Here is a 14,972-nt window from a genome sequence, read left to right on the forward strand (position 1 = left end):
GCACAAGTATACATATGTAACAAACCTGCACGTTATGCACATGTACCCTAGAACTTAAAGTATAATAATAATAAAAAAAAGAAAAAGAAAAACAATATATACTGCACATTTTGTTTTTAAAAGGCCTGTTTACTACCACTGATGAACTATATATTTAAATTACTGAGGAAATTCCTTCTTTTGTTTTATTCATATATTTACTGAGTGCCACGACTCCTGTGTGCTAATACAATGGTGCTCTACTTTCTGCACTTATATACTAGGGAGACCAAGCACTATCACCCACACCTCTGAGAGTAGCTTCCCTAACTGGGTTACTCCTGAGTTAACTGGATTACTCAAGCTAACCAAAATGATCTCAAACTTCCCACCCCATACCCTATTACCACTGCCAACTACCTGTGGTTTCATTGTACTCTAAACCTATGATTCTTCTGAATTATTTTCATTTTAAAGTAAGAAATTGTATTTGTTAAATATGTACTAAAAACTTAGTAGTAGCTCATGTCATCTCATTATTCAGTATCTACAACATGCAAAGAAACGAGTATCAGAGAGTCAGAGGCCTTGACATTATAATAGATTTAGTAGGAATTGAACTAGGAGTGGAGCACACAGGCAAAGCTGCAGAATGACTTGGAGGAAGCCACCAGATATACTTATGATTCTGCACATACCTGGCTAATCCCAGATCCTGAGGATTGCATTAAGTTTACTAACATTTATATAATGATTTATAGTTTAAAGTATAAACCTATCTAATTTACTACTATTCTGACAGATATTAATCCTCAAATATCGTAAGAGATGGTTACTATTATTCTCATTTAACAGAAGAGGAAACTGAGAGGGAAAGATGTTGAAATAATCTTCCCACAATTACAGCATCAGTTAGCTAGGACTCTACCTATGATCTTCTGACACAAATCCCATTTACTCCTCACCCTATGACTCAGAAAGATGAGGTCGAATATATCAAAGTTATGGATACTATGCAAAGTAACAAATTACCCTTTTACATAGTAAATACTGAGTAGACTGAGAGAAGAGATTGTTTGTAAACCTGAATAGCTTCAAGAGTAAGAGAAGTAAGGATAAGAATAACAGTTGTCATTTAACAAGTTGTAACAAGTAACTTGGTGAGAAAGGGATTCCAATGCATAAAGCAAGGGATAAATTTTTCTGGCAATAACAATATGACTATACAATATAACCTTAAAAAGGTGCATATGACTTCAAATAATTGTTGGAAATTGATAAAACTAATTAAATGTTATTGAAGATTATCAATATTATGAATGTAATTTACTCTTAAAAAGGGAACATAGAAATCTGTGTCATTAGAGGAGAAAACAATCCTTATTATCACAATTTGTCAAAAAAAAGTGTGTTATTAACACAAGTAGAATACTGCATTCGATTAAGATGCCTCTCAGATTTTGCGTTTTGTTAAAATTAGAAAGAGATAACAACAATTTGAATTATTGAAAGTAACATGTAAATAGTTCTACGTACGTTCTTTTGACATCTTGTTCAATCATTGATCGAAGTTCTTTATCTTGGAAGAATTTGTTCCAAAGACTCTGAAATAAGGAAAACAATTTTTTTTTTTTTTGAGACAGAGTCTCGCTCTGTCGCCCAGGCTGGAGTGCAGTTGCCGGATCTCAGCTCACTGCAAGCTCTGCCTCCCGGGTTTACGCCATTCTCCTGCCTCAGCCTCCCGAGTAGCTGGGACTACAGGCGCCCGCCACATCGCCCGGCTAGTTTTTTTGTATTTTTTAGTAGAGACGGGGTTTCACAGTGTTAGCCAGGATGGTCTCGATCTCCTGACCTTGTGATCCACCCGTCTCGGCCTCCCAAAGTGCTGGGATTACAGGCTTGAGCCACCGCGCCAGGCCGAAAACAATCTATTATATAGTCTCACACCTTTGCTTTACTTTTAATGATTTCAATTTAATAATTTAAATGGTTAAATTTATTCTTCTCTGAGTTATCGTTTCACGTTGCAGATAGAAAACCCGAGACTGGGGTAATTTTTATTAAAATCTAGTTTAATCTCAGAAACACATCTTTATTCTAACATCAATTTTTCCAGTTTGATATTATCATATAAAGTCAGCCATCCTTATCTGCAGGTCCCACAACAAAAATCAACCAACTGTGGATCAAAAATATTGGGAAAAAACTAAAAATAGCAATACAACAATAAAAAAAATACAAATTAGAAAAACAACACAGTATAACAACTTTAGCATTTACAATCTGTTAGGTATTATGAGTAATCTAGAGATTGTTCAAGGTATACAGGGGGATATACACAGGTTATATGGAAATACTGTGCCATTTTATATAAGAAACTTGATTATCTGCAGATTGTGGTGCCCATGAGGAGCATGGAACCAATCCCCTGTGGTTAATGAGAAACTAGTGTACATTCTTAAAACTTTTATTATCTATATAAAGTGAACAATACTTTTCACTGCCATATGCTACTGCTACTACTGCTGTAACAACAGAAAGGTGCTTGGATTACAGCAGGACTCATAGGCCAACTGTCCCCAGTTTGAACCTGACCAGAATTCCCAATGCACTAAGAAAGATGGGTAAAGTTTTCTACAGAGCTTGGTTTTATAATCCAATAGGTTTTCATGTACATTTTAAAATGTGAATTTAAGGGAAAGTTTTAAAAAATTACTTAATATTTTATGTTCTTATACCAAAGAGTCTACAAATACTTATGTATCGGGAAAGAGAAATGCTAATACTATGTATTAAATGGGAAAAAAATGTGTTTTTAGGTAAAAGGCAAAAATTAGAGCACTCACACTTTCTTTTTTTTTTTTTTTTGAGACGGAGTCTCGCTCTGCCGCCCAGGCTGGAGTGCAGTGGCCGGATCTCAGCTCACTGCAAGCTCCGCCTCCTAGGTTTACGCCATTCTCCTGCCTCAGCCTCCCGAGTAGCTGGGACTACAGGCGCCCGCCAAATCGCCCGGCTAATTTTTTGTATTTTTCAGTAGAGACGGGGTTTCACCGTGTTAGCCAGGATGGTCTCGATCTCCTGACCTCGTGATCCGCCCGTCTCGGCCTCCCGAAGTGCTGGGATTACAGGCTTGAGCCACCGCGCCCGGCCTACTCACACTTTCATAGTTACATAATATCTTTAAAGTAGTAATTATTCCTTGTCTTCACTAGAACATGAGTAGAAGTAGACCTGATTTTTAAAAAACTTCTGCATAGACTCACTACAAATGGTTACTTCTTTCTTCCTGTGAGTTAGCCCTGCTAAGTGAGCCCTTCTTTATTTTTACCATGAAGGGAGGCCTTCCTTAGCTACCCAATTCCCCACTGGAACCCTGATAAGAGTTCTATTCTCATCTTTATGCTCTTACATTTTACCCTTAGTTCTTACAGAATCCTGAGATTTCTTTGTACTGCCATTCCACAGAAACAGATCATAAATTTCCTACAACACAGCATATATATATATATATATATATATATACACACACACAAAATGTAAAATCATTCTACCAGGTTTTAGGTGGTACTGTATGTGGAATAAAGAAAACAGCTGGCATGAAATATACTGCTTTCATGGTGATTGGCAACCAGTCACATAAACATATTCTTAGAAGCAAAAGAGGTTAAGATATGAATAAAGACGAACTTTACCCCTTCATCCTGTGAAAGAGGATTATTGATCATCAAATCTTGTTGGCCAACGACCTTCCTTGGGTTTGTAATATGCTAGTAAAGAAAGAGAAAAAACACACACAAGGATCAGAGGCTACTGGACTTTAAAGTGTATATAAGAAAACAATTACATTAATTAAATGTACTATTTACTTACTATTTCTTTAATGTTGCTATACCATGCTCTTAATTCTTCAATTCTACTTATCCATTGACTTTTGTCTTGAGGAAGAACACAAAGAAATAGCTGTCAAGAAAAACAGAAGAAACTTTTGTAAATATCTTAAGATATAAAATGTGAAACTATGCCAAACTGAATCACCTGAACATTGAAAGAAATAATATTCATAATATTTCATATTCATATCATCATTCCAATCCCCAACAATTTTTGTTTGGAGATATTTAAGAAATATATAATCAGAAAATTCAAAAAGTGAACAAAGGCTACACCACAAAATAGAATCAAACTCCCCCTCAGATTTACATTAAAAAGGAAGAAAAATTCATTAAGGTTCAAATATAATTCACATTTTACATTCTAGTCTTAATGGGAGTGGTAGGGGGTTATTAGGAAGCACAAAGTCTGATTAGTAATTGCTACATTTAAGGTTTTGTTTTAAAACAAGCAGGTAAAAGATAGTGAATAGCAGTCTCACTGAGGGCATAGCCTGAGTCATGAAAGCATTGCTTTTACAGAAAAAAAAATGTAATTTAAAGCTGGTCATCAGCTTATGAAAATAACAAACATTCTTAAAATAACAAATTTGATTTAATTTAGTTTAATACAACATTAAAATAAATTTGGATTTAGGCTTATTTTTAACAAATGAAAGATACTAAAAGTTAAACAACAGGGAATGGGGGTGGGGCACAAATACTTGTATACAAATATTCTAGCAGCAGGTCTCCTGCCTTTAATGCCTGCATCTAAAAGAAGAAAAGTGTATTTTAATTACTAAATCTAAATTATTAAACCTAAAACTGTCTAATACATTATTTGTTTCTTTTGTCTTTACTTGCATAGACTCAGTATGCTTAATTTATGCAGATAACCCTAAAAACTTTTGATAGAATTCATTCCAGAAATGAGTCTAAACCTAAATAAATTCATGTTTAGAAAACAAAAACAAACAATATTTCAATGCAATTAAAAAGATAACTACAGATTATTATTACTAGTGTTGGTAATCAGTGCTCCTTTTCCTCTAAAGGAGAGTGATCCAATTTCCTTCCACTTCTTGCCACCCCTCACTTTGTGTTTCTACTAAGTGAAATGTGAAAAATATTTTCCTGCTGCCATTTATCAAGAAAAAAGGGAAGATAACTAAATGATGGCACTTGATATAATAGGAACCTAAAAGTTAAACCCCCACCACTGCCTTTTCTTGAAAATCTTCAACAATTTCTGCAGAAGACTCTGGGGAGTGTAAAAGTGTTGCTCTGAATTTGGTACCATCAAAACAGTTGAAAACATAGTTATTTTATATGACTCTTTTACCACTATCACTTACTCAGGACTAAGGTAGTTCAACAACCTTATTAGTAAATGTCCTATGAAAGATAAACATAGATAGTCAAAATAATGGGAGTGAAATCTCTTGGAAAATTCAGTGATCCCCTGCATGGCTAATCTTCCAGGGCATCAGGTAATGTGTTGATATATTGCAACCAGAAACTGTAAATAAATATTTTCTTCTTACCTTCCAGCAAATGCTGCGGAACCTGCTGCTTCTCAGCTGCCCATTAATCCCCTTCTGCCTTATTGTTGCCAAGTAATTGTTGTTTACAAATAGTTCTTCCCATTCTTTTCTATATGAAAGAAACCAAAGCATGAGAATCCTTTTGTTAAAATTCCTCTGCTTAGAGAGAAGTACTACGGGAAATTAACTGTAAGTAGGTCTAAAAAATGCAACTTTTAAAACATATATATTTAGTTGTGTACTGTTTCTGAATGCATGGCTGTCTTTTTGGACACAGTTCTTCCGTAGATGTAATGAATATGTAGATAGCTATAATTACGCCAGCTACTGAAATTCATAATGTCTATGGAGGCTATTCCATTTCCTCTAAAATGCTGATAGTACAGTTCAGTGCATAAACAAGAAAAAGATGAATAATATAAATATATGACTGTTTTAGCCAATGATAAAAACATACCTGCTCCAAAAATAGGCAACAAAGAAGTGTAATGTTGATTATATTAGCTTCTGATGTGAAATACCTGTTTAAATGAACCAATTTCTCTTTAATGTCAGGCTGGACAGTAAAGTATAATAGAAGACTACTTTAACTGTTAGTGCTGCTTACTATTGAAATTGCAACTTCTTTCTACATTATCAGTTTTAAAATTTTAACAGGTGTAGGCAAATAAAATAAAAAAAATCAAAAAATTAAAAAGCCTCACTGTAAAAACTGTTAAAGGCAAGCTTGAGTATCTTGCAGTACCTACGGCTGAGTAGATAAACAACTGAAATATGCCTCCCAGGCATGCAGACACCAGGGGCCTAACACCTGTGCCTCATTAATATACAAGTAAATCTGCTCCACTGGGAAACAATTGGAAATTAATTGTCCCAAACCATTTACTGAGTTTGAATAAAGGAATCAGACCTATATTCCCCGCATCTTGCACCAAACTAAACATTAAGAATCATTTGAGTAGAAGCTACTGAGATTAGCTTTACGAAATTTCTCTCAAATTCCATCTTATCACAATAAAACTTACATATAACTTAACATTTATTGTCAAACCTGAAACCCTGATGGCAATATCTTGAGAGATTTCTGAAAAAGAAAGCCATTAAAACCCTCAATCATTCTTCTGTTATACACACGTGCGGTTGTCACTGGCTAGACCCTACTCATTCTGAGAAAGGATAATCTTGAATACTATGCTTAGAGTAATGAACTGAACTGTACACAAAAAGTTCAAAACTTGACCATGGGACAAAATGCATCTTCTCCACACAGTTTCAGAAGAGTGATCAAAGACAATGACACATTCCCTACTGCCACCAGCAGAACTTCCAGCTTTAACCCAGTAGTGTTGTGATCCTCAATCACAACAAGCCTTCCGCCAACAGTGGCTTCTGGCTAAGACTGCTAAATGAGACACACATTCCAACCCATGCTGGAAGAAATGCATTTCTGTCACCACTCCACAAAACTGTCTTATTCTCATCGCTCTATTAGTTTAAAAAAATTGGTTTTACTTTCATTTGTATTATTAGTGAACTAAAAATTGTTCATGCTTTTGGGTCATTTTACTGCTTCCTTTGTAAAACCTGCTTTTTGCCTTTTACCCATTTTAAGCAGTACAGGATAGTGGTTAAGAGAATGCACATAAGAGGTGCATGCTTGGGATCAGAAAGACAGCCACGCAGTAAGCAAAGGTACACAGCTCACTAGCCACTTACAAGATGTGCAAGCATGGGCAAATTTCTTAACCTCTCTGTGCCTCAGTTTCCTCATCTGTAAACGGACTAATAACAGAATCTACTTAAATGAATTATTATGAGAATTTTAAAAATACATGAAAAGCCCTCAGAGGACTATCCAACACACACACACACATTTTTAAAAAGAGAAAAGGTCTCACTTGGTCATCAGGATGGAGTACAGTGGTGCAATCATAGCTCACTTTAACCTTGAACTCCTTGGGCTCAAGCAATCCTCCCACCTCAGCCTCCACTGTAGCTGAGGCAATTCAGGAGGGACCACAGGCACACACCATCACACCTGACTAATTTTGTACTTTTTGTAAAGACTGGGTATTGCTGTGTTGCCCAGACTGGTCTACAAAGGGCCTCAACCAATTCTCCCTCCTTAGCCTCCCAAAGTGCTGGAATTACAGGTGTGAGCCAGTGTGCCTAAATCCTATACTTTTAAAAATTAATATTTTTGTTAATAATACTGCTTTTAATTTAAGTGCCTTATTATTGATTAAAGAGAAAAGTTTTTCATACATTAAAGACATCATGCCTTCATCAGTCAATTTTTTAACCCAATGGTCTTAATTTTCAATACATTGAAGCTTTTTAAATTTGTGTATAATTAAGATCTAACACTATTTTCTCTTATTGATCTTTCCATTGTTTTCTCTTGCTTAAGTAATTCTTAGTCACTCCAACACCAAATAAATATTCAGTGAAATCTTGTGGGGCCTTTTTCCCCATTTTAATCCATTTTTATTACCTATACTATTGTAAATATGTCCTATTTCCAAGTAATTACACATATATACTGATATCTCATAATGTTCAAACTTTGTTTTTGTCTAGTTTTTAGCAATATTCAAAGATGAGATTAGCAGTGAGAACATGAGAGGAGTAGAGGCATACCTCATTTTATGTCACTTCATTTTACTGCACTTCACAGGTAATGCATTTTAACAAATTGAAGGTTTGTGGCAACCTGGCATTGAGCAAGTCTATCAGCATGTGCTCACTTCGTGTCTCCTGTGACATATTTTCATAATCTTTACAAAATTTCCAACTCTTTCATTGTATCTGTTATGGGGATATGTGATCAGTGATCTCTGATGTTACTATTGTAACTGTTATGAAGCAAAATGAACCACAACCATATAAGACTGTGAACTTACTGGAAAATGTTGTATGTGTTCTGGCCATACCATAAACAGTCCCTTGTCTCTCTCCCTCTCCTTGGACCTCCCTAGTTAATAATACTACTATGGCCTTGTAATGTTCAAGTGAAAAGAAGAGTCATAAGTCTCTTAATTTAAATCAAAAGCTAGAATTGATTAAGCTTAGTGAGGAATGTGTATCTAAAGCCAAGTTAGACCAAAAGCTTGGTCTCTTGCACTAAACAGGTAGCCCAGTGGTGAATAGAGAAAAAAAAAAAGTTATTGAAGGAACTCAAAACTGCTACTCCAGTGAACTCATGAATGATGAGAAAGCAAAACAGTCTTACTACTGATACAGAGAAAGTTTAAGTGGTCTGAATAGAAAATCAAACCAGCCACAACATTCCCTTAAGCCAAAACCTAATCCAGAGCAAAGCCCTAACTCTCTTCAATTGTGTGAAAGCTGAGAAAGGTGAGGAAGCTGCCAAAGAAAAGTTGGAAGATAGCAGAGGTTGGTTTATGGAGTTTAAGAAGCCACCTCCATAACATAAAATTACAAAGTGAAGCAGAAAGTGCTGATCGAGAAGCTGCAGTAAGTTACACAGATCAAAAAAGATAACTGTTGAAGGTAGCTACACTAAACAATAGATATTCAATGTAGATTTAACAGCCTTCTATTGAAGGAGGATGCCATCTAGGACTTTCATAGCTAGGGAGGAGAAGTGAAGTCCTGGTTTCAAAGCTTCAGAGGGCAGGCTGTACTCCTGTTACAGGATAATGCAGCCGGTGACTAAACTGAAGCCAATCTTTAATCATTCTGAAAGTCCTAGAGACCTTAAGAATTATGCTAAATCTACTCTCCTTGTGCCCTATAAATGGAATAACAAAGCCTGGATGATAGCCTATCTGTTTGCAACATGGTTTAAAGAATATTTTAAGCCCACGTTTGGAAACTATTGCTCAGGAAAAAAAGATTCCTTTCAAAATATCATTGTTCACTGACAATATGCCTAATCACCCAAGAGCTCTGATGGATATGTACAAAGAGATTAATGGTGTGTTCATGTCTGCTAACACAACATCCATTCTGCAGCCCATGAACTGGGGAGTCATTTCTAATTTCAAGTTTTATTATTTAAGAAATACATTTCATAGGCTATAAGCTGCCATATGATAGTGATTTCTCTGACAGATCTGGGCAAAGTAAATACAAAATCTTCTGGTAAAGATTCACCATTCTAGATATCATTAAGAACATTAGAGATTCATGGGGGGAGGTCAGAATAGAAACATGAACAAGAGTTTTTAAAAGGTGATTCCAATCCTCATGGATGACTTGGAGGGGTTTCAAGACTTCAGTGCAACAAGTAACTGCAGATGGGGAAAAATAACAAGAAAACTAGATTTAGAAGTGGAACCTGAAGATGTAACTTAACTGCTATAATCTCACAATAAAACTTAAGTGAATTAGGAGTTGCTTCTTACGAAACAACAAAGAAAGTGGTTTCTTGAGATGGAATCTACTGCTGGTGAAGATGCTGTGAATATTGTTAAAATGATATCAAATAATTTAGAATATTTAATAAACTCAGTGAGAAAGCAGCAGCAGAATTTGAGAAAACTGAGTCCAATTTTGAAACAAGTTCTACTCTGGTAAGATGCTACCAAACAGAATCTCATACTACAGAGAAATCTTTATTGAAAAGGAGAGTCAATCTATGTGGCATACTTCACTGTTGTCTTTTTTTTAAGGAATTGCCACAGTTACCCCAACCTTCAGCAACCACCATCCTGACTCGTGGGAAGGCATCAACAACAAGGTAAGACCCTCGACCAGCAAAAAGATTAAGAACTGCTGAAGGCTCAGATGATCCTTGGGTTTTTTTGTTTTGCAATAAGGTATTTTTAATTAAGGTATATATATTTTTAGACATATGCTATTGCATACTTGACAGTATAGTGTAATCATAACTTTTACATATACTAGAAAACAAAAAAAAATCATGTGACTCACTTTATTGCAATAGTTGCTTTATTGCAGTTGTTTGGAACTGAATCTGCAATATCTCTGGGGTATGTATACACGTTTCAAAAACCATAAATATATTTAAATAGCTTGTAGTCTGTGAACAAGCACAGATCTCAAATGTACAACGTTTTGAACCCAAAAGGAATCATAATTTGTGAGACACCATGCCGTTCTGTGTACTGAAAACACAAAGTATTCCAGATAAGAGAGGGAAGTATGAAGCAATGACTCCTCCAGTCTTTTCCAAAATCAGCTCCTATTCACAAGTACCAAGAAATTGTGAAAGTACAGGCACAGCTGGTGGCTACATTCATTGCCATCTTGTCAAGTTAAGCAGGCTTTTAAGGTCAAGTTACATACTACTTATGTAATGAAGGATAATTATTTGTTAGCTTAAATAAGACCCTGTACCTTGATTACAGTGTTGGTACAGAGAAAAGAAGACTGAGGCATGTGAATTGGAAACGTTATCTCTGAAATTTACAATCATTTAAATTTATTCATGGGTACTTACAGTTCTAATTAAGGCATAACAACATCTCAAACTGATGAACAGCTCTAACCACAGAGGAGCATAAAGGCCACAAGATAATATATTAATTGTCTTTCATTTCTATTGAATAGTGTTTCTTCAATAAACTGTAACACAGAGTAAATACAAACATTTAATAAGTGCCTACTATGTGCTTAGCACTCACAGGCACATTTTTTAAAACATACAAAGCTAAAAGAGTGGATAGATGGACATGTAAACCAGTAATAAAATGATTATTGCAAAGCACTCTGGTAGTACAGAGGGGAAAGAAATGGTTTGATACTTCCAAATTAAAACTCAGAATATAAAATAATAGTAGCACCATAGCCACTGAAATACTACTGCAAAGAATTGAGCTAACCAAACATTAAACAGATTCCAGAGGGCAAACTGCTGAAAGGTTTAGCCCTTCTATGGGGGAGGGATCAAAATGAAGGTTTTTTACAATCACAAATATGAATGGTAGGCCTCCTCCTGAAGTTGGAGGAAGATATGATTAATGATAGAAAATATTGAGGTGTCAGTAGTGAAATTTTTCAGTTTAATAAAAAAAAAGAAAAAGTAGTTGCTAAACTCATTTTTACATAAAAAATATGTATTTACAATGTGCCTGAACAGCAAAAATCTGAAAATTATGCCATTGAAATGCTTTTAAAAGACCCACTTATGATATAATATTTCAGGTGAATCACTTCTAATCTCTACAGCAATCCTCTTAGGGTATATATTTTTAACCCCTCTTTATGAATGAGGAAAGTAAGGTTCAGAAAAATTAAATAACTTGTCAAGAGAATTAAAGAAATGAGAAATAGGAAAGACATCTTTCTGGAATAACATGGAAGTAACCACTAAAGGGAAACATGATTCTCCAGACACCAAGAGCAAAAATGACCTCTGGCAACAAGGCAAGATAGAAATATACCCTTATTTCTTCCTCAGATTTTTAATTTTTGAATATCAAGTCCACAGACATGCAGATAACTTTTTACTAATTGGACTGAGAAGATAACAACAGTCCTGTGAGTAGTTAAGAACCTGGGTGTTTAGGTGTGTAAAACCTTAAATGGCATGGTTTAGCCACCTGGACCTTGAAGATTTCCTTAATAAAGCATTAGTGCCATCTAGTGGCAACTACTCTATCTTGCAGATACTGGGTCCCTGAAAACAATCAGCATCTAAGCAGGGAAAGATGAAGATGAGTAGGTTTCATTTCTCAGGCCAATGTTAACAGACCAGTACTAGCTGCCTTGGAAGCACTATGTTGAGAAGGACTCTGAGCTTACCCATGTGCTCCTCAGGAAAGAACACTGTAACTTATTAAATATGTAGGCCATGACTGATGCAATTATTTCTCAAAAAATAAAGTCAACTTCTGCAGCAGGAATTGATAACTTCCCTCTAAGAAGACGTATTTAGGTAGTTAAGCCTCCTGCAATGGCTATTTTGACATGGAAAGCAATTAGAATATGCGGTGGATAAATACAGCTGATGATTATAACGAGATATCTATTTGTAATTATATATTTTAATGTAGTAGTTTCCCAATATATGCTCATAACATTGGTGTGAAACTAGTATCTTCTAAATTTGTTGATATCTTCTAAATTTAATAGTTTAAATACTTTTATAACCTAATGATGACTAATAAATGACTAAATTATGTGCTAATTTATGACTAGAAAGCTTCTGAATCATTGTTCCAAATGGTGATACACTATAGAATACACTAATTTTACACTGTATAGATTTATATGATGGTTTCTATCCCATTTTTAAGCTTAATGTGGAAAGGAAACAATGTGTTTGTGGGCTAACTGAAGAAATCCAAATGACTACAATAATAGCAAAGAGTTAAGGGACTACATATAGTTTAGGACTGAAGATCTCTAATGGTTGGTTAAGAGGAGCTACTTAGGCTTCTACTGACAGTGAAATTGCTGAGTGGTTAAGAGAATGGATTCTCACCTTGGGAAAGGCCAACACGTCACAGACAGTGGAAGAAAAAAGAGAGAGGGTAGAGAGATGCTTCTAGCTCTCTGGGAGGTATAGTGATAGGGGAGTATAGCAGACGGAGCTCTCGGAGATGACCATGGAGTTTACAAGGTCAGCCAGCCAACCAGGATCATTTCATTGCAATTTGAATAGTAAGATAATAGAACAAAACGGCCATGGCAGGATGAAGCAGGATTTAAGCAAGATTTAAGCAGGATTAGATCAGGGTTAGATGGGTAGAATATCTGAAGCTGAGGAAGTAAAAGGTAAGAAAGCTGAACCTGATTCAAAAAGATTTATACAATTTCATAATCCTAAAGTACATGCCAATATTTTTAAAAATTGCCATATTGGCTGGGCGCGGTGGCTCAAGCCTGTAATCCCAGCACTTTGGGAGGCCGAGACGGGTGGATCACGAGGTCAGGAGATCGAGACCATCCTGGCTAACACGGTGAAACCCCGTCTCTACTAAAAATACAAAAACTAGCCAGGCGAGGTGGCGGGCGCCTGTAATCCCAGCTACTCGGGAGGCTGAGGCAGGAGAATGGCGTAAACCCGGAAGGCGGAGCTTGCAGTGAGCTGAGATCCGGCCACTGCACTCCAGTCCGGGCGACAGAGCGAGACTCCGCCTCAAAAAAAAAAAAAAAAAAATTGCCATATTTAGTATGATCACATTTATTTTATCAAAGAGGAGCCAGTAAATTTTTAAATCGGTTTCTAATCTATATCAAAACATATTAGTGAAAGACTTCTATCAATGCAAGGACTGTACCATAATTCCAGTATTATATTTAAGAGTATATACTTTTAAGTCATTTTAAAGGTATGATTTTGAAAATACTATTCAAATAGAACAAGGAATATCTAACTTAAAATCAACGGAAATATGAAAAGTGTAAATCAGGTATGTCAGCATAAGACTGTAAAGAGTGGCACCAGATATGGGTAAGCCACAACATTAGGACTGCAGGTGCCAAGATCAACCAGATAAACACTGATGTTATCTATAATTACCTCATTTTTAGCTTAAATCACAAGTAATGAGGGAACTCACGAGTCTCTAAAAGGCAATTAGAAACTGTATTGGCTTTTTTGCTTCCTGTATCATGAATTTTCTAAAACTTACTTTTATTTAAAGCTTTTTTTCTCCTCCATAATGAAACATCAGGGCATATCACTTATACATAAATACATATATATATAAAACAGAATGCACAATTACAAGCTTAAAATGTATTTCTTCATATGTCTAGGTGAAACATGTTATCATATGATGAGGCTCCACTGAAATAGTTCATTGCCTAGAGGTTTGTTAAAATTACGATGTTTTGATTCAGGTTTGAATTGAACTTTAAATTGAGAAACCTTGAGCCTTCACCTCAGTTTTCACAGGAACACAAAGAACTGAGTTAAAACAGTTATGCACTGTTAAATATAATACTCTCTTTTTTATTATTTTATTTTATTTATTTTTATTTTTATTTTTTGAGACAGAGTCTCGCTCTATTGCCCTGCCTGGAGTGCAGTGGCACTATCTCTGCTCACTGCTAGTTCCACCTCCCAGGTTCACACCATTCTCCTGCCTCAGCCTCCCAAGGTAGCTGGGACTACAGGCATCCACCGCCATGCCCGGCTAAATTTTTTGTACTTTTTAAATAGAAATGGGTTTTCACTGGGTTAGCCAGGATGGTCTCGATCTCCTGACCTCATGATCCGCTTGCCTTGGCCTCCCAAAGTGCTGCAATACTCTCTTTTTTAAAGAAAAAAAAAAACAAAAAACAGGCATTTTCTTCAAAATATAGTGTTTCAGAGCTTCTAAATCTAGGGTCATATTAAAGTAGGTAAACTCAATAATCATGCTTTAAAAAAGGAAACCAAGAAAAGCAGTATCACGAGCTTTTGATTTTATAACAAGCTTTTCATTTTTAATTGTATTAATAATTTAAATATACAATAAAGATAATTAGATTACTAATCAAAGGACTGGCATTTAGAAATGAAGTGAGAAAAGGATCCTATACCAGACAATCTCTGTGAAGTTGTCTGGAGTAAGTCTATTTTATATTCCATGGTTTACTCATGCTTCCTCTATAATTACTAAGGAAAAAATCCTCTCCCTGCAGACCTGTCCTACCT

At 35.6% G+C, this 14,972-nt stretch overlaps 1 protein-coding gene across 3 annotated transcripts in view; it reads right to left on the bottom strand.

Moving 5' to 3' along the window:
• Positions 1–14,972, bottom strand: part of TBC1D5 (TBC1 domain family, member 5) — a 582,411-nt gene that overhangs the window by 263,288 nt on the left and 304,151 nt on the right. For all 3 annotated transcript variants that reach the window (XM_011933724.1, XM_011933723.1, XM_011933725.1), the window contains 4 exons: positions 5,396–5,504; positions 3,850–3,939; positions 3,672–3,746; positions 1,516–1,583 (listed from right to left, as the gene is read on the bottom strand). In XM_011933724.1, the coding sequence (XP_011789114.1) occupies positions 1,516–1,583; positions 3,672–3,746; positions 3,850–3,939; positions 5,396–5,504 (342 nt within the window). The remainder of the gene's footprint in view (positions 1–1,515; positions 1,584–3,671; positions 3,747–3,849; positions 3,940–5,395; positions 5,505–14,972) is intronic.

The sequence above is a fragment of the Colobus angolensis genome, unplaced genomic scaffold (assembly GCF_000951035.1).
Source record: "Colobus angolensis palliatus isolate OR3802 unplaced genomic scaffold, Cang.pa_1.0 Scaffold129, whole genome shotgun sequence".
NCBI classification, from domain to species: domain Eukaryota; kingdom Metazoa; phylum Chordata; class Mammalia; order Primates; family Cercopithecidae; genus Colobus; species Colobus angolensis.